Genomic DNA, 19,922 nt, shown 5'->3' on the forward strand with positions numbered 1-19,922 from the left:
TTATGATTGTTTTATCCGTTAACAGAGACTCCCAGTTTATTTTATTCGTTGTGTTTCCCATGACTGGTTGGCCTGTGTATATGTATATTTGTGCGATGATTGGAAATTTGTATTTTCATGCGAGTTCAATGTGTATTTTATTTAGCATATTCTGCACCAGCTAAAATATCTGTATTAATTTTTATCTAGTGTTATGCTTTCGTGTTCCTTATGCGAAACTTGCGTGCGTGCTATTCTATTCATAGATGTATTTGAAAGGAGTTTTAATCATTCCTTTGTGTTTGCGTGCATGTTGTGTGTTTCTTTCTGTTCTTATCTCAATCTCTGTTTTAGCTGGTGATTGCTCTTTCCTTATATGGTTGCTCCTGTCTTTACTTTATTTGTATCTATTCTTTCAAAAAAGTTGTTCTTGTCGTGCACGACTCGTATGATCGATTGATGTTTATTCTATGATTATATCAAGTTCAGATTTTTATTGATTCTTTATTGCTCAATTAGACAGCAGGTCATCTTCAGCTGATCATCTTTTTCTTCTTCTTCTTACCATTATTATGTCGTTGCAAGAAGCATTCAATACGTGATACTTCGTATTTCAATTATTTCGACATGATTAATTCATCTGTGTCTCAGATCGTTTGCAACTTGCAAGGTGTTTTATTGTAAATATTTGCGATAGTATTATTACATTTCACAGGGATTGCATCTGCCTGAAAAATTACAGAAATGTATCTCCGTGTATGGCAAGCGACATATACTTTGTAATAATATATCCCACTACATAAATTTAAACAAGAAAATCAGATTTGTTATTAATTTTATGATCCTAAGAACTTTGAAACGATACATAATATTACAAATTAAATTATAGCATTTCACAGAGCACTACTGCTGCAAGTATAACTATAACATCAAGAATGTTTCTTTGGCATGCAATATTTCTTTGCATAGTTTCATTTAACCAATCTAAATATAAATCTAATCGGGCATATACGCCAGGAAAGTTTGGACGAGCACAACCTTTTCCCCAGGAAACTATTCCTATTTGTGTCCCCTTACATAATAATGGTCCACCACTGTCACCCTGAAATTTCATTGTTCCTGTATTATAGAATTTATCTACAGAATCTACATGAAAAAATAAGTTGAAAATGTAGAGCGATATTTTCTCATGTAAGCCTTCATTTTTTAATAAATCAATGTTAAAGATTCATCGAAATTTTTATATTTATAGTAAAGGCCGCCATGAAACGGTGGAGTCGCCTCGTGTTAACGAGGAGAACTAAAAGGAAAAATACTTTTTGCGCTCCCTATGGGCGAAAACAAAAAGCTCATTTTTAGCAGCAAACAGTAGATGGCACCACTTGCTTTTTTTTATTTTTAAGTGGATTTTTTAAATATCCATAAGGATCATTATATTTTCAATTTACTTTTTCTTTACATTCACTATGAATAAATGACGAACTTGACAAGCATCTCGATCACCTTCCAGCCAGCCTGCACATAAATGCTGCTCTTTATTTAGTCCTTCCACAGGACATTTATCCGATGGGATTAGTGAAACATTAACATGGCGAAGGTAGGTACCACCTCCTCCCTAAATAAAATTTACGATATTTTAATACTGGCTTGATTACTCTAAGTTAAACGACGCTAATGTGTTTTCATCTCAGCGCTAAATTTATGGTTTTGATTATGAGAATTTCCTAAGGGTGTAGATTGTAATATAGAAAAAAATATCGCACTGCTATAGTCGTATCCTATTTCAACCCTCATAATACCAAGGAGTATTTTATGACCATCCTGCTACTATCTCCAAAAGTAAACTTTCCTTAAATTCTCATTTATTCAACATTTTAAAAATTCTTTTAAATTATTTCAATATTTGTTTTCTAAGAGAGGAAATAAACAAAAGCGTTTCTCATGCTTCTTTTAACAAACATGAATGAAACCAGTAGCAACCCGGAGGGGAAAAAAGAAGGTAAAGGTTGGGGTGAATGTATTCATTCAACCCCCGTTGTGAAAATAATTCACCGTGTAATTTCACTTTTCCCTCGGAAGGGGTTAATCCCCTGTAACTCGTAAACTCCACGCCTACGATCTATATTTACCCCACATCTTTTCTTCAATTTACCCTCTAAATACTAATCCTTATATCTTCAACGTTCCGTGGGGTTCTAGCTTTGAAAAGAGGTAGATGAATTATAATTTAAACAAAAGGGTTTGAAAATGACAAATAACTAAATATAACATGATTAAACTACGTACATTAGATCCAGGTGTGCTTACTCCCCAGCCGACAACGGTACAGGAGGCGGTGTAGCTTTGAAAAATATTTGCGTCATAAGCAGGTGGAAGGGTGGCGTATTTCACGAATGAGTTAATCAACAGGGCTTTCCGTAGCTAAATACGAGACAAACAAAACTACAGTCAGTCACGAGAGTCTACGTGTTGCTGTTCGTATATTCCACTTAAAAAAAGAAACAAATACACGTTAGATAAAATAATGAACATCGGTAGATATGATATTATCAATATGTTTAAAATAAAAAACTCAGAGAAATCCATAAATAATAATGAATGAAAACTTGATCGCTTAGATGTGACTGACTGTACGCGATCATCCTTTCATCACCAATATCTTTCTATTCTTCTCTTCTCTGTGTTTCTTTCATTTTATTTTCCACATAAAGTTTATATATATATACACATAATAGTCACCCTGAACAATCCAATATCGTGATTCATGCCCGTGAATTGAAAGTCTCTGTGCGGGAATATCCCGTCGATCAATTCCAACTGTATGGAACTCCAGGCCGGAAAGTAGACGTAAGTGGATCCAGCGATCACGTAGAATCGGTGAGGATTCTCTGGTACCCATCTGCCACGGGACACCGGTCTAAGCAACCGTAAAATCGATCAGTTTCTTTGCCGATCGGAAGCTGGAGAATTTTTCTTCGTTCTTCAGTGCCATGTTTATACAATGGATCGATCACGGGCGGCCAGTGATTCCTTGTTTCCAAAACTTGGATAGAAAGCTGATACGTCTCATGGAAATGATAAACGCGCCCTCGATGCCGGTGTACACGATTACACAATGATATTCTGTCACTTACGCACTGATAACACCTTACCAACCGGAAGTCTATTAACTCCTTCAGGATTTAAGGCTGGTGTGAAGGTCCTTCTCTTTGCTCATTATTATTAAAATAGTAGACCCTAATTATTAGTATTAACAAAAGTAGATCGGAGGGTCTAATTCTGTCGCAATAAAAGAGCTAATAGACTTCTATAATTTGCTGACTGAAAAGCAATCGATAAACAATTAACAGTTAACAATTCAATTAAAATAATAATATTTAGAGGATAATGCTTATCCACTTCAGTAGGTAAGGTGTTAATTTTATCTCCTCTTCCTCATCTTTTATTTTTTTTTTTTAATCGTTACACAAGTTTAATAACATCTAACGCCACTAACCCTTTCACTGCTGCGATCGCTACTGTTTTCTTATTTCCTTGTTTTTAATACTACGTATGCTGACTCGCAATTAAAAATAATTACGGGAACATGAATCATACTTTGTGTCTTTTGTGTTTAGAAAATGTAAGTATCTGTTTTTTTGTTTTGTACATATAGTGTGATAGTCTAACAGCTTCTTTCTACGCTGACACTTTGCTCTAGATTGCACATTCGGCAATCTAAAGATTTATGGTTCTTATTGGTCGCTCAAGAAAGGAATTTATTTTCAATTTAATTTAATTCCAATCACTGGTCTAGATAGCGTAGTGGGAAGGGTTATTCTTCACCCTGAGCGACCAATTAATTCCACACGTGTGTATTCAGCATGTTCAAAGTTCTGAAAAGCAGCATACGTGTGTCTATGATAGCAATGAAAGCGCTACGAGCGAAGACTGCTCTACAACCGTAAAATGGTAGCACGAGAATACGCGTGAATCAATGAAATCACCTCTTTCATTCACGATCGCGATAGAAAAATAATAACACACGTGTAAATTACTACCCGCTTCGTTACGACCCAGCTAATTAATCCCTATGGTATCGTTGCTTCAAGCACTCGAAATGAAATCGATTTTCTATTTATTTGAAGAGATTGATTGCAAATTTTCAATGATGAAACGAAAGTTCAATTAATTCTCTAATATTAATAGCTATCATGGAACTCTATTCATTCAATTCACATTCCTAATTATTTATTGTATCAACTATTATAGAATTTGAACGCCTACTGTTTAAAGACAAATTTATGATCAAGTATGAATATTTATAAAAAATTCTAATTTTCTCTAACTACATTCTCTCACACTTTGGTTTCTTATTAGAATGAATAGAACAATGCAAAAATGATTATCTAAGCACTTTGAATCTATCAGTAAATAGGATCTTCTTGAAAGCACCAATGCAAGAGTTTTCATCGATTTGCAACTAGAACATTTTTGCAATCGATGATAGGATTATAAAGTAGGAGGAATCAGTAGTGAAAATGTTTAACTCTTTCGCTATGAACGAAAGACTCTATCATAGCGAAAGATTTAATCAAAACTGATGTGTCGATGATTCTGCTACCATTTTAAAGTGAAGAGCAAAGAGATTTGGTTAAGATAGATTTATATTATTTGCTCAAACATGGAACACATCCGGGTTTAAAGTAATTATTTTATACTGGATTGGAATTATTATTAGAATTTTCAGTAATTTTTCACTTTGAGTAATTATCGAGGTAATTTGAAACTCGAATATGCTTGACTTGCTTGAAGACTTACAAGAGAGAATATCGAATATCCAGCAGTAATTACAGTCTGCATATACAGAGTGTCATGTAACAGGTGGTATAATTGATAATATTAAAATTTTACAGAAAACAATGAACGTTAAGATTTTTTCTTAAAATATTTTTCGTTTCAAACTGAAGTACATTGCCTAATGGAAAATTTTGTACTAAATCACATAATTTATTATAAAACAAATGCAAAATATTGAGAGTAAATTTTTTCTATTGCTATCGTGTGTTTTTATGGATCACAGATACGGATAATATAAATCTACCTTTAAGTATTGCAGTCTTACAGACATTTTAAAACGCACCTGACCATGCAATGAGCGGCTGACAAAACGAATCTCGGCGCTATATAAGTACCTCCGCAGGTATGGCTAATATGTCGCCTTTGGACCGAGACCTACCAGAAATTGACATTAAAAATTCGGTTTCGTCATCCGCGAACCTCTCGTGACACGCGTACGAATCATTCTGAATCATTTCGAGAGATCCATCCTTTCGTTTACAAAAACTTATTTCCCTGTTTTCGAAGGAATCAAACAACCTCCTCTCGATCTTCCTTCAATTCCATTGATAGGATATTGGGCGTTACACCGCTAGTTTCTACGGATAATAATAAAATAATTCGTAACCGATCTTCGTTAGCCTACGACACGTGCTAGGAAAGATTATAAATTGACATAGTTTCGACACTGATTCCCTCTTTTATCTTTTTACATCTCTCGAAAGTAATCAGAGGTATTCGAATATCTGCAGGATGTTTAATCAAGATTTTAGACATTACAGAATATACAGCACTCGTTGTGATTAAAAAGAAATTCTCTCAGATGGCGAAATTGACGAGTACTGTTTCTTTTCTCTGTAAAATCTTGAATTCCTTTTTTTTTTTTTAAACAACCTGTACAGATTAAATAGTATATAGGAAACATCACGGGCGCATTTCACCTACGAGAAACGGATACTTCCGTATGTCGGTCACTTCCCCGCCGACTATCCTCACGGCTATCGACTTTGTCGACAGGATTTTCCTGCTTCTCTTCAACTCGTTCGAAAGTATTACGTCAACAGGCTGGATGAACGCTTGAAAAGAGCACAATAACAGGAACAACAACAACATCTTGATCGTTTGCGAGCACCGTGAATTGCCGCCTTTTTCGCGGCTCAACCACCTTTTGTTTCCCGATATGCGGCTCGCTGCCTCTATACAAGGTGAGTCGTAAAACACTACACACGAATCGCTACGGTTTTTGTAAAAGAGAGAAGAAACTATTTTTCTACAGAGTCCAGGAGATACTTTCTTCTCTAATAACAATGGCACAAGCTATGCTTTCAGCATTGGACACTATCGTATCCTCCCTAAGTAATACTAGCTCGGATTCGCTCTCTAAAGTTCAGTTTACATTGGCAGAGTAAGGCCGATAGAAAAAATCCGTTTATTAGGCTCGAAGGCTAGTTTACATTAGCAGAGTAAATGGTAGAGCGCAAGTAATTTGTTTGCTCTCATTTTTCTTTATTCTAGTACTCTGTCATTTATAATAAACGGATCTTTCCCACGAGGTAAAATAGCGTGAACTGGAAAATCAAATAAATTAACTACCCCCCAGTTTGAAGTCCCTCAACAATTCCAGCGTGAACACAGTCTATCGGAATATTTCATTTAACGTCACTCGAATATTGTTGTATTTAGGTTGATTCTATTCATCGTGACTCACCCAGTAGGATAAAGAGAGTTGGAACGTGCTCTCGTCAGCGTATCCATTGTGTCGGGGGGGCTATTATTGGGCACCTCTCGAGAACAACAGAGCACTATCGAGTAGCCGTGAGGATCGGAAAGATTAACTCTTTACGTGTAATTATAACGCTACGATATGTTGCACGATATCTCAAAAGTATCACTTACTAGAGATTACTTATAGGTAAAACACGCTCGCTCTCTTGTCTCTCCTTTTCTCTCTCTCTCTCTCTCGGTTTCACAGAACGCATTACATCGGAAAAAAAGGGAACGGAAGCGTTTTAGAGTTGTGCACACGTGGGATGCCCTGGAAAGCTCTCGTATACACAATTTTATTGATCGAGGTGGTGAGCTCGGTGCGTAGGCAAGGATATTCTATAATTACACCTTGTTTTCCTACGGACTGATTTTACAAGCTTGATAACGATAACAAAATAACCGCGAACTTTGTAACTTCTTTCACTACCCCTCTGTATCGTTACATATTTTTTTTTTTGTTAAAAATAGTACACGTTGTTATGCGATGAAGCAGGCTCTCGAGGGCAAGCTACGTGTGCGTGTATCGTCGATCGAAGAGATATAAGGACGATCGTAAAATCGCTGCAATGAAAAACGATCAAAGGGCTTAAGGGTGGATGCCTACTCAGAGGGGCCAAACGAGCTTCTCTCTTTGGGAATTTTTTTTTTACAGAAACCTGTTAACTTTTTTTAACAAATCCTTTCTGATTTTAATTACTAATACAAAAAATTGCCAACAATTGTCCCTGTATCTCCTCTACAAACACTGGTATTTTAAAGAGAAAATTTCCATGAAAATTAAACACTTCCTGTAGAGAAAAATGTCTGAAATAGAGGTAATCTGTTAATGATAGTGGTATACAGGATGCATCTGTGATATTTCTCTTTTTTAAACACGAGGAACGCGACGAAAAGCAACTATACTGTATTAGCATAAACGAATAACATCGTCGATATAATAACAAGGTATAACAGTCTTAGTTTTTCTGATTTGTCGATAGGATGTCTGCTTTAGACTAACATACATTCTGCGTACGCTATATTTAATATACGTGTATATAAATAGATCTGAGAAACACGAAAAAACGAAATCTTTTTTCACGTGCACACGTACGAAGCTCGTATGTACTTACAACTTATCATAATATGTTTTTTTTTTCTTAATATATGTATATATATATGAAATATATAGGTACATCGTAATCTGTCGATTTTACTTAAAAATTAGCATTTAGGACGAGCACTTAGATCATGTTCGAACTAGGATGTAAAATAGATTCAAATAATTGATCGCAATGCTCATCTTTAGTTACAGGTGTGAATATAAAATTAAGTTAATGACTAGAAAATAACAATTTAAAGGTACGTCGATTAGCACTATAAAAGATTTGAACTATTCCAAGTTAACTTTGAAATAAGAAACACGCTTAAAAAACATTTACCTCGAACAACGATTACGTAGCTTAATTTCGAACAAGAAATTCGACTTACGAATTGACATTCAATTACACCGTGTATCGGTCGATAGAAACATTCGATCGAATCAATTATCTATTCATCGAACGTTCAAGATTGCATCTTACACATATTAAGGGTACAGCATTACCCCTTTAAGCGGTGAATTAATAAACTCATCTATTCAGGAACACATAATTGCTTTTACGATGAATAATTTCTGAAATAATTCGCTAATCCAATTTCACCTGCTATTTATACCGTTTCAATACGAATGTTGATCGACTAAAAATAAAAAACGAAAGATGTGGATAATTTCTTTAACGAGTTAAATTTGTAATATGATGTTTCAAGTGCTATTGCAATTGTCACCCTTCATTTTCAATTCTTAATAATATAACTTAATTGGTACCTGCTGGTAATTTATCATCTCTATCACATAAAACTGTGAACAGTACAAAATAGATGGTTCTATCCCCTTCTAATTAACATAGAACCGGTGTCTCACTTAAAGAGAGTAATACTGTAGCCGTCTAAAAACTAGGTGAAACAGTAATTGATATATACTATCGCGAATACATTAAACTCCCCCACTTTGATCTCTCACGAACACAATTATTCTATGCAATAGTCTGTCAACGTGGTTAAAGGATTTGAACGGAAAACACGAATATACGAACGACGATAAATGGATTAATCTTGCGGTCGACCCGACAAATGTATCTGTTAGAAAATGCGCCCGTGTGTGTATGTAATGTATGTATGTATCTGTTTACGAATATGTGTCCCTTTTCATCCTCTTTTTTTCCTATTTTTCGTCTCTTTAACACGTTCGCTACCATACGTTGAACTTTCTCCTCGGGTCAAGGTATATTTTTATTTCTCGTTAAAAGGGTTGACGGTCGAGCACGCGGTATCGCGTGATGACAAGAGACGGCGCGGTAGCGGAAGTGTTAAGAAGAAATTATTAATCATCGGCGAATCGACTATGCGCTACGGTATCTCATTCGCCGTTTTCCGTGGCCACGATTCATTATAATTCGCGAAATAGATAACGATCGATACAAGCGACAATCGAAAATAGTTGCACGAAGAAGCCGCGTCTATGATTTATAAAATTTTTTTTTTTCTTTTTCTGCAAGACAATAAAATCGCTGCCCCCCGTGTATTTCGGTATAATCAAGGAAGACATTGTGATTGTTCGTTCTTCAATATATATATATACGTATATGTATATAATATAATATATATATATCCCTCGATTCTCCCTTATCTCCGCTTGTTACCTCCTCGTTACGTATATTACACAATTAGGTTGTTCATTTTTTTTTTTTTTCTTTCATTCTTTCTTCCTGTTCCTTCGTTAAATTATCCTAAAGCAATTGACTTTTTATTAAGGAATGATTTTGTGCATCGTACAAAGGATGCATAGTAATGTAGCTAAAGGCCATCCACGGGCCCTCGAGGATTCAGCGATCGGCGCGGGTTTTATTTCCACTGGAACAACCAGATTTCGCGTTAGAGAATCAAGCTGGTACACTGGCGAAAGATGGTGAAAATGTTTCTAATAAATGTAATTATCTGATAAACTAAAAAACGCTACAGGTATAATTACTTATAAATGGTATAATGATGTAGGTGTAGATATTGCCAATCGTTTGCCAATGTACTCGCAGCGTGGGATGTATACATCCGCGAATTAATTTGCTAATTTCAACAGTTTTGAGTGCATCCTGATTGGCGTGGGCCGTAGAGATTTCAAGGGAAAGAAAATGTCAAAAGGCACTGCTAACTGAATTTCGATTGGATGCATTCCAGAATGGAATTAACTTGGAAAATATTTCATTTCAATATAAAAAATATTCAGAATATAAAATATTTTATATTACGATAGAGAATCTATAAAATTGATACGAAAGGGATCATGAATATTGAGTTGTTCCAGTTTTTAATTGGAATTCTTTTAGAAATATTCAATGACTACAGAGAAATTTTCTGTAACAGTGAAACTGAATTTAAATAAAATCCTCTGCAATAGTGATTACATAGACATATGTGCCCCACACATTCTTTGTTCAATTTCATTTCGATAATTGCAATATACTGATTGCTGCAGAATTGTAACTGTAAAGTATTATAGAAAAAGTTAAGTGATTTGTACATATTTATTTGGGTAGAATCGATCAGCGATCGATTACATAGTTTCAAAAAATAATAAAAATAAATAGGTCACTCTGTACTGAAAATGTATCTAAAATGAACTTTTCGATAAATTAATTACACGAACATATAATGCGCGAGTGTATCCTTTGCAAATTTAATCGATTTCATTAAATATTTCTTCGGATCGTTATTAATATTAAAACAAGCCAAAATTAACTAGAGCGAGACTCGCTCTAGAGCCAACTCTTTTTCGGCTATTTCCGGTTACACCGGAAGTGGCAAGAAAAAAAAAATCGGCCATTCTTTGGAATTTTGACCCACTAAACACAATGGCGCAAGAATTTTTTCGATAACTCTTACCGTTTGGCCTGTACAAAAGTGACAGAAAGTCTAAATGCTATAGCCCCCTTCTCAAGATTTTCAAGCTTAGGAGGCAGGTTCTCGTTGTTAAAAGAGAAGATAATTCATAAAAGACTTGATCGTCCTCAAAGTGCAATGTATGAAATCATTCAAGGATTAAATAATTACCCGAAACCGTTTCCTCCCTGACATCAGCGTACTGTTCCTGGTGCAACGGGTAATCCGGAATGGTGGAATAACAGCTGATCTCTAGATATCCGTTCTCCCCTGCATGCAACGCGGAAACCTCTATCATTAGTTTCGCAGTCGCGGACATCAATTGGTCCTTGTGACGCGTGTGAGGATAATGATTAACCAGGCTAATATCCACCTGACGGAACACCCGTTAACATTAACAAAATGAACAAGAATTTTATAAATATAGGCGATCATCAGAAGTTGCATTTTCAATCCTCAGTCATTTATTTGTGCAGATAAGAAATTAATAGAATATTTGATGATGTTAGTAATTCAAAATTAACACGTTTACGAAGTAGAAGGTTGATCGATTATTCGTAATATTTACTCACCTCCTTGCCGTTTATATACCAAGTCAAGTGAGGAACTGGATGCGCAGCCGAGGAGGTGCAATTCGCTTCTAAAATTTCGCCCACCATGTACATTCCTTTCTTGAATGTGATTTTCGGGTTTTCAGTCTGTGGTACTGTATAATTTCATAACACTAATTAGAACACTATTGTACGGTCTGAAAACCAGGTAAGAATCGTTCAGTATTTTCAAACTTCATCCAATCTACAGTTTATATTCTTACTTTTAAATTTAATAGGAGAAAAATTAATGTTTTCCGTGAAAAATCATTTCACCTTCGAAAAATTACCTTTGTAAATATATTCTCACCGTGTTTGCTCGTATCTATTATTGCTTTGCGACCGCTGCAATTTTATGCAGCTGCCGGTCATATAACATTTTTCTGCTCGAACGGTGCATTATAATTGCAAAGACATCGTGTTTTATCACGATTTTATTGCACGGTATAGACGGAACGATTGTATAATTAGTTGGCCGATCGATGAAAGGACGAATCAGAAGCAGCTTTATTACTCGACATTTTTTAATTTTGTATGAAATCCGCCAAAGGCAAAAGATAAATTGTTTTTTTCCAATCACGATTGTAAAATTCGAGCAGATTTTGTTACGATCGAAAAGAACCGCAAAGTTTTATTACTATTACGTTTGCCTCATATGTTTACGTACAGTGAGAGGCGAAAGTAAAATTGAACTAAATAACTGGAGATTTTTCGAGAGACCATAAAAATTAATTCACTAAAATTTCCAAAAATCGCGAATTTTCACCTAGCAACGTGATTAGTTCTGTTATTTTTTAAAACGATGAAAATACCTCAAATTATTTAGTCGAATTTTAACCGAGATATTCTATTTTGAACAGTGTCTACTTACTTTTGCCTCTCACCTTATATCTATTTCATTTCGTTCGTTCGGTTACTCTTCTGGCTGCAAGCATACGAGTGCAAACAGTCGTGTATATGAAGTTTATTGAACAAGTACAAACCGTGGGGAAACTTTTCGAAGTTGGAATTCTTCGTAACAGAAAAAGTAAATCGTATAATACGAGGAACTGAATGTTTCGCGTTTATAGCAACAGAAAGAGTTAAAAATTCTATATAGCTTTTGTATGAAAGTTTGGAATCTTGCGAGTTGCGACCAAACGTAGTAGATTTATGTCGTAGGTTCTTCAATTCTCTCTAAGTATTATTTATTTAAAAATTTCTATTTCAAAGAAATGACTTACCTATGACTTTCATTTGAACGATGTCGGAAGGCTGGGCATAAATAGGAGTCGTCATCGAAACCAGACAGGAATACGAACCAGACGCCTCGAAACGAACGTCCTTTAATTTGATTGTCGTGCCATTTGCCATATACTGTAAGCAATCAATAATATCGTTTCGTTAATTTTCCATACAGTTCACCGATTATCTAAGACATCTCTTAAATAACACGCAACTGTTTTCCACGTACTTGTTCTGAACCCTTCAACATTGTACTCTCGACATTATTATTGACCCTTGCATGCGAGCACGCTCAAAAAGGACGTATCGATCTCTTGAAAATAGATCAAACGATTTAGGTTTGATCGTGTACGTGTTAGCAAAGAAAAAATTAGAAAGGGAGCATCGGTGTAATTAGAAAAGAACTAGGGTAGACTTGGCCCTTCCCGAAAATCTCACCATTCTAAGATTCTAATGTTTTAACATTCTAAAAATGTTGATACAATTAATAATCCTAAAAGGTCAGGCCCATCCCACCAAAAAATCCTAATTACAGCAACGAAAGAAAGACAATGGAACTCGTCACGAACTCGCGTTTTTATTAAAAGTTGCATGTCCTCTCGTGTACATAACTACTGTCTAAGGATGTCTATCTAGATATTGTCTCCCGATAGGAACATCCGGTTACGTTAATACCCCGCACAATTTCAATTTCCTCTGGTAAATCGTTCGCACTGTTCTCTTGGAACAGACGTTTTTACTTCATTTCTATCTTATTCTACAAGGAGTAGTAAAATGTTTCCATTGGAAAATAATTGTTAATCTTTATATAAACACGGTACACTTCAGAAACGAGAAAGAACAGATATTTTCATTTTCTTTAAAATTGAAAACTATGCGAGCGAGTATCCGAGTGACTGTAAATTTCTAGCGGAAGAAAAACTTGCAGTTTACAGTGTTCTCCGAGGTTCTCGGAGTAAACCGAGTATGTGAGATGAGCACTTTTCACGGTGGCTCTAGAAGATGGATTAATATAGCAGGAAATGTGGAACGAGATTGGATAACGTCGGCTGAAATTGAGGTGGAAGTACGTATCCTGAGGAAAGGCTGGTATATAACTGTGTTTACGGAATTCATGCCTTAACCACTACCAGAGAATCACGGAATAGTTTCAAATTATTTGTTTAATACATATTACTTGTCTCTTTGTAAGCTGTGTAGCTCGAATAAATAATGTTCCTCCATTCCTTATTTCGTTAAAATTAATAAACGTAGATAATATCGTAGCCGCTTTAAGTTTATAAAATTAACATTGAAGCTCGTATAACTAATTGCATTCTTAAACGCAAAATCGTCTTATGGAGGCCCTGGATCTTGGAGGGGTCGTCCCTGCAGTATAGATATTGTTATAGCCGTATAAAAAGTATTAAAGAAGCGGGTGTTGAATATTAAGTAATCGTAACAAAGCGTTGTTCAAGCATCGTCTGGTAGATGAAAGGGTATAATTCTGTTTACCGTTGACTGTTCATCTTTACGGGTATTCAAGCTGCCACGCTTCTCAACTATAATGTCTACTGGTTGGTATTATCGCAGCCGGATATACCGTGGCATAGGGAACAAGGCAAACAGAACAACCCACGCGTTTAGCCGCCGATAAAGTGTATGCGTCACTTTTTCTAGGTTACCACTGACGTTTCGGGTACAATGCACCTTGCAACGCAAACTAAATCGTTCGTGCTATGCACGAATAACCCTTTTCAACTTAACACTTTATTCACGGATCACGGAAATTTTCCCTGTTCCTATGCTGACTGTTAAACCTTACCATTGTTCGGGAAATTCACCCCTTTCCTTATTAGCAATGCACGAATGCAAGTGTGGTGAGAATTAACACTTATTCCTGCAGTTTTAAGCCGATTCTTTTATAATTAATAACAGACTGCTAACAGAGTTATTTGAATTTTACTAAATGTTACTGATGACCGATAAATTAAATTGTATTGATAATTAACTAACTTGTAATTATAATCGATGATCAACGACAGCTAGATTATATCGTCGATAACGAGATAAGCCATCGGATAATTCAAACGATATTTGACCGTGATATTTTAATATTAATTTTATCGGATCAAAGTTTCGCGTTATGCATACGAGAGCTCGTTCATCTTTCTTTCGACACGAACTGTTTTATGCATATTGCGAAACGTCGAACACGAATACGCTGCGTTCGCGTGGTGTCGCATTAATATTTTATTAAATCTCCTCTAACTTTCGAAACGTAAATATTCAGATATACGATACGTTCTGTTATTTCGAGTACGGTTTATTTGCAGTAAATAATATCGAGCGAAATTCATAAACTTAATATCTTCGTATCTGCATTCACGGTGGGTTCATTTTTGAAAGTTTCATTTTAATTCATTTTATCAATTTCATTTGCTTTATTTTCCCCTTTGTAATTTATACAGAGAAAATTTGCCGATAATGTGGAACTTTTGAAACCTTGAAACTTTCATTATTCCGGTTAGTGGAATGGAATGATATTAATCGGACGAATACTATTCTCTCAACTTCTTTCTATTTCGCTTAAAGAACGCAACAAACAAAGAAAGGAAAAGGCTATTTAGATAATGCAGAGTTTAGCCGTGAAAGTAGAATGGTACCGTATCTGATCAGACGATCTTAAAAGTTTGTTTGCCCTAGCAAATAGTATAGAACGAGTTTAGTCAAACTAATACTCTTCCCGCTGATACTTTTCCCTTCCTTATTCTCAAAACAAACAAAGAAAAAGATTTCAGATAACGGGAAGCTTAGTCTATCAAGTAGAATAGTACCGTATTTGATCAGACAGCTGCAGAAGGAAGAACTGAAAAGTTTTCTTTTCGAATACCTTTTACACTTCTTTGTTCTGCTTTAATATTTAGAATATACCAGTTACAGAAAATAAAAATTTTTAAATCATAAAAAAGTTTGATCAAGGAAGTAGAACGATACAACATTTGGTCAGACAGTAGTATACTTCGCCTGACTAATGTCGGTCTATACTACTTAATGGAACAAGTAGAACGCATCAAGTAAAAGAAAATGAGAATTTTCAAATAATACAGAAGTTGGGTAAAGAACCGTGTCTCGTTCAGATAGATGCGATAGGAAAAGTTGGGAACTTTCCACGGGCAAGTAGTATGAAACGATTTTAATCAGACGAAGGGAAGGAAAGATTATAAGGTAAGAAGTAACAAGGAAACTAACAGGAAAATTCGAAGAAAAATATGTAATTTTCTTGTCCAAGGCTCCAAGGCATCTACCAAAATGTGTTTCTTTTTTTTTCTACCCTTGTGTAATTACACGTTAGAAGAAACGAAGGTACAAACACGGTTTCTTTTCAGTCGGGCTTTAAGCTTTCATTACTTTATTACGACATTAGTTCGCGAAATGAAATTTTTTTTCCTTTTGCGGCCTGTATCCGAACAACTCTCTAAGAGCCATCATATTAGAGGCATTCAAACACGAGGGATGTAAAATTGCAAGGCAGGCTGGTTACGTTTAAAAGTTCACGAGAAATGGAAAAAGAAGAAAAAAAAACGATGTGTTTCTTTCATCGCCATCGCAATCAAAGAAATAGGTACTCGAACTAATTATTTTCGTATGGAACAAGCAATGTTTAATCCTAAGAATTTCCTTCGAATACCAGAAAATTCTTTTTCATCAGACTATTCTCCTTACTTTTGATAAATTCTGATTTTATCGAGAAATTTTCCGGATAAATTCGTCTTCGACGAGCGGAAGCATTCGTCGTTTAAGCGGAACTTTATCGTTGACGGAATTTACCACGTTTTCGTTCACGCGACAACCTATCAAAAGCAAAGCGACTGCAAATTAAACGATTAATCAACTAGTATTACTCAAACAGATTGATCCACGAACGAGGTAACGTGCCATTTTTATCGACTCGTTCGATTTAAAAGACACCCAGCAATTTTCAAATGCGGCATGCTTTAAAATTTTTTTGTATTTGCAATATTTTATCGAGAAAAAAAAAATAATACAAATGTATTCTCGTACATGGGACCACTAATAAACAAAAACGTAAAACAAAATTCAACTACAAATTTCAGAAATAATTTGTACACCGCTTTATGTATTTGTTTATAATCGATTTTATTGAGGTTTAATCGATCGCAGTGTATTCTTTTCACTGGCATTGTTTTCCTTTCGAAAATAAAAATAAAAGAATTGAATGGCCGCTGACTATACAGATAGAAATAAATTTCCAGTTTCCACGTTCCGATACATAAAGGTCGCAAAATATATTGTAAAAAGTTTTTCGAACAATAGGAAAAGGGGGGAACACGCGATCATTTATCAAGGCATCGCGGAATCGTTAAATGCATTAGACCGATGAATTACTTTTTCATGGTACAATATTCGTGCGCAAGTATCATTAGAGCCTTGTTCTGCCGAAGTTATTAATAAGTACACGATCCCAATTATACAGAAACGAAGCAACGCATCAGAATAAAGATAGAATTTTCAATTTTTCGAAATAAAATTCAGCTAATACAAGGTAATATAATATACTCCAAAAAATAGAGAGATAAATTCTCATTATCATATATCATAATAATTAAAAATTGAACATTTAGACTCAGTCATTAACGGATTAAATTGATGTAAGTAATTAGTATAAATTTCCGTAAGAAATGTCCTATTTGTTGGAGTTAATGGCAAGGATAATTATTACTATGCAATTGCTTAAAGCAAGCATAATTGAAACACAGAGATGGCACGGGTTAATTGCATCAAACTCACCTCCATGTTTGCACCGTCTACCCCCCATTTAAGGAACGGCGGTTTCCTATCCTTTATGTATCGTAATATCGTCTTGTCATCCTTCATGAACTCGACTTTATGCAAGGAAGCATCTGGGACACTATGATTGCAATGGAGAACTGCTGTGCTCCCGTAGGTTACATAGCGCGGTGCTATCAGTTGTACATGCACCGTGGAAGTTGCATCTGAAAAATTATCGATAATCACCATTTAGTTGGCTGATTTTGAAATATAGAAAATCTGACCTAATTTCATGGCCGAGATACCATACAAATTGATATACTATAAGTGTTGTTATTTGGTATGATAATGTATTCAGAAATAATACAATTCACCGCAGTGATTTCCAATAATAACACATAGAATAATGTAAATACATAGAAGATTTGTTAACTGTTCGTTGTAAATATTCACGAATGAATTCATTGTACATTTCAGTGGATGCATTTTACTCTCGTTCGCAAATAAATTAATTCCGCTGGGCTGAAAATATATCATAGCCTCCGATGAATTTTCATATCCCAGGATACGCTAAACGGGAGCATGCAAAATGCTATTCAAAGGGAAAGCCGCTCGCGAGGAATAAATCAAAGCGTTGCGGTGGAAAATGTGCGCGAAAATCCGTCCCGGTATGGCCACTTGAAATGGACACACGAAATAAAGCCACGGTCTGAATTCGTGGATAATAACCAGTGAAAGACAATATTTAATTTATCAAGTCTCAAATGTATCGTTACATCCGGTTAAAAATAACGCTTAAACACATTCGCGAGTACGATTCTAACGCTCGAAACTTGCCTCGTTACCATTCAACAACGAAACGCTTCACTCGCTGCTGCAACTTCGTTAACAACAAATTCATTCATTAATTTATGCACGAAATAAAACGAACATTTCCACCACGGTTTATGATGCAGAACATTAGACGGAATTAATTCTGTTACCATTTTCTAATTAAAAATAAATGTTGAAGTATTTCATTTCTCATGAAGTGGTAGAAAAATAACTTGGGTCAACGGTCTAATTCTTTGTTAGACTAAAAGAAGAGATCAATTTCTTGGAAATCAATGCTTTTAGGATTAATTTACTAGTGGCTAAATTTAGCGATCATTGGAAATTTGTTTAACCTTTCCAACGTGATATTAATTTAGAAATAAATAATTTAACAATTTAATACTGTATCCTCGGGAAAAGTTTGCCACGTCAGTTAAGAAAACTGATCCAATTACAATATTCAAGCGCATAAAAGTAAAAATTAAACGATAAACATACGAGAAATTATTTTCAATGAAATTGTCAATAACATAATAATCAGGCTCGATAAGAACGTGTCTATTAATTCGCCAACGATGTTCATCGATATCTAGGTCGACTTGGAGGATCGTCAATTTCCTGTTAACTTCCAGCGTTAACTCGTTGGGCAGATAGGATCTTATATGATTTGTTGGACAGAAAATGAGAGGAAGAACGCGAATAACGCATTGAAAAATACATTCGATGTAATAAAAGCGTACGGAAGAATGGAGAGGTTTCGGTTGACTATAACTACTTGTGGCAGTACCCTGTTGCTGGGAGGTGTTACTGTATCGATCACTGGAAAGCGCGTGTTACCAACACGGGCGCACGGTATTCCAGCGGTTCAAGACGTTCCGAAAGCACCATATTCGAGGACAACGGAATCGTAGAAACGAAATCGTTCCATTTTCCGAACCACCGTCGCGTAACACTTGAGATTTTTAATGGTTTTTCACTCGTGTTTAAACGGTCGTTCGAGGAGTCGCAGAGATCCTCTCAAAAGCAAGCACAAAACTTATTTTTTATTTTCTAACCTCGAGTACTCTTTGGAGGACAAAAATGTTGGAACTCTCAGGGACAATAAAATGACGTATAATTTATAAAAAATTGTACAATTTGAACATCGAAAAAAGTTTAGTTATAAACACTATGAAAAAGAAGGTATAGGGTTAAGAGAGTGACGTTTAAAAAAACCGCGAAAAATGTGCACGCGTTTCTTTAATCACTAGGTAATTCGTTTGAATCACTTAATTAGAAATCTGATAAATACAACCTTATAGAAAAATGTATTAAGTGCGATTGTTGTAATTGTCTCTGATAAATTTTCTATTTATTCTAATAATACAACTTTGTGTATTAATTTGAAAGAAACAATTTACATGAATTGCACTGTTATATGTACCAAATGTCACTAAAGAGTTTGTTTACTCTCGTACTCAATGGAACGCTAGCCCTTACGCAAGCCTTCATTCAAACTCCACGATATACAGATTATCACACGTTATTAAACATAAATTATAGAAAAAAATGATCAAGTAAACTAGTTTATAAATTACTTTGTATTTTAAGTAGTATGACACTTAAAATTATAACGAAATAATTCTTATTTTCACTGTCTGAAAACAGAATGAACTGGCCGGGTGGGTGTTTACGATTGCGTATAACTTACATGAAAATAACTGGAAAATATAGACGAATACGAATTTTCTCCAATGTGCTGGTTGACGCGGCATTGTCGTATGAGCTTTTTTATCTCGAATGTTACTGTTTCTACGTTACTTAATAGGAAAAAAACGTGCTTCTAGTTTGTACAGTGATGTGCCTTTAAACTACACAACTTCGAGCCGAGTCGGCGCTACAACTGACGAAGCTTTTCGATCGTTCGACCACCTCCCATAGAATGTAATACGTAGAACGGAAACTCACTGTGTTTATAGACAGTACTATTCGTTCAACAAGAGAACATACCTGTTTTGCGCAGCT

At 35.3% G+C, this 19,922-nt stretch overlaps 2 protein-coding genes across 2 annotated transcripts; both read right to left on the reverse strand.

Moving 5' to 3' along the window:
- Positions 1-862: 862 nt before the first annotated feature.
- Positions 863-2,896, reverse strand: LOC114877327 (trypsin-1-like). Its single transcript, XM_046285390.1, has 4 exons — positions 2,719-2,896; positions 2,266-2,400; positions 1,463-1,594; positions 863-1,081 (listed from the first exon to the last, which is right to left on the reverse strand). Exons 1-4 carry the CDS (start codon positions 2,743-2,745, stop codon positions 863-865), a joined length of 513 nt encoding a protein of 170 aa, XP_046141346.1. The 5' UTR covers positions 2,746-2,896.
- Positions 2,897-3,424: 528 nt separating this feature from the next.
- On the reverse strand, positions 3,425-19,787 carry LOC114875796. The gene is made up of 6 exons (XM_029186506.2): positions 19,609-19,787; positions 17,124-17,329; positions 12,332-12,464; positions 11,091-11,224; positions 10,690-10,891; positions 3,425-9,495 (listed from the first exon to the last, which is right to left on the reverse strand). Exons 1-6 carry the CDS (start codon positions 19,670-19,672, stop codon positions 9,392-9,394), a joined length of 843 nt encoding a protein of 280 aa, XP_029042339.1. The 5' UTR covers positions 19,673-19,787; the 3' UTR covers positions 3,425-9,391.
- Between the last annotated feature and the right edge of the window lie 135 nt (positions 19,788-19,922).

The sequence above is a fragment of the Osmia bicornis genome, chromosome 4, assembly GCF_907164935.1.
Source record: "Osmia bicornis bicornis chromosome 4, iOsmBic2.1, whole genome shotgun sequence".
Taxonomy (NCBI): domain Eukaryota; kingdom Metazoa; phylum Arthropoda; class Insecta; order Hymenoptera; family Megachilidae; genus Osmia; species Osmia bicornis.

Bases quoted from the DNA above. Each gene is read 5' to 3' on its own strand.
- LOC114877327 (XM_046285390.1), bottom strand. From the start codon at position 2,745: ATGAATCACGATATTGGATTGTTCAGG. The intron at 2,401-2,718 runs GTGACTATTATG...TCTCGTATTTAG, and splicing joins ACGATATTGGATTGTTCAGG to CTACGGAAAGCCCTGTTGAT. The intron at 1,082-1,462 runs GTTCGTCATTTA...ATGAAATTTCAG, and splicing joins GTGATCGAGATGCTTGTCAA to GGTGACAGTGGTGGACCATT.
- LOC114875796 (XM_029186506.2), bottom strand. From the start codon at position 19,672: ATGCCGCGTCAACCAGCACATTGGAGAAAATTCGTATTCGTCTATATT. The intron at 12,465-17,123 runs GTGAGTTTGATG...GATTGCTTACAG, and splicing joins TAGACGGTGCAAACATGGAG to TATATGGCAAATGGCACGAC. The intron at 11,225-12,331 runs GTAAGTCATTTC...GAAATTATACAG, and splicing joins CGTTCAAATGAAAGTCATAG to TACCACAGACTGAAAACCCG.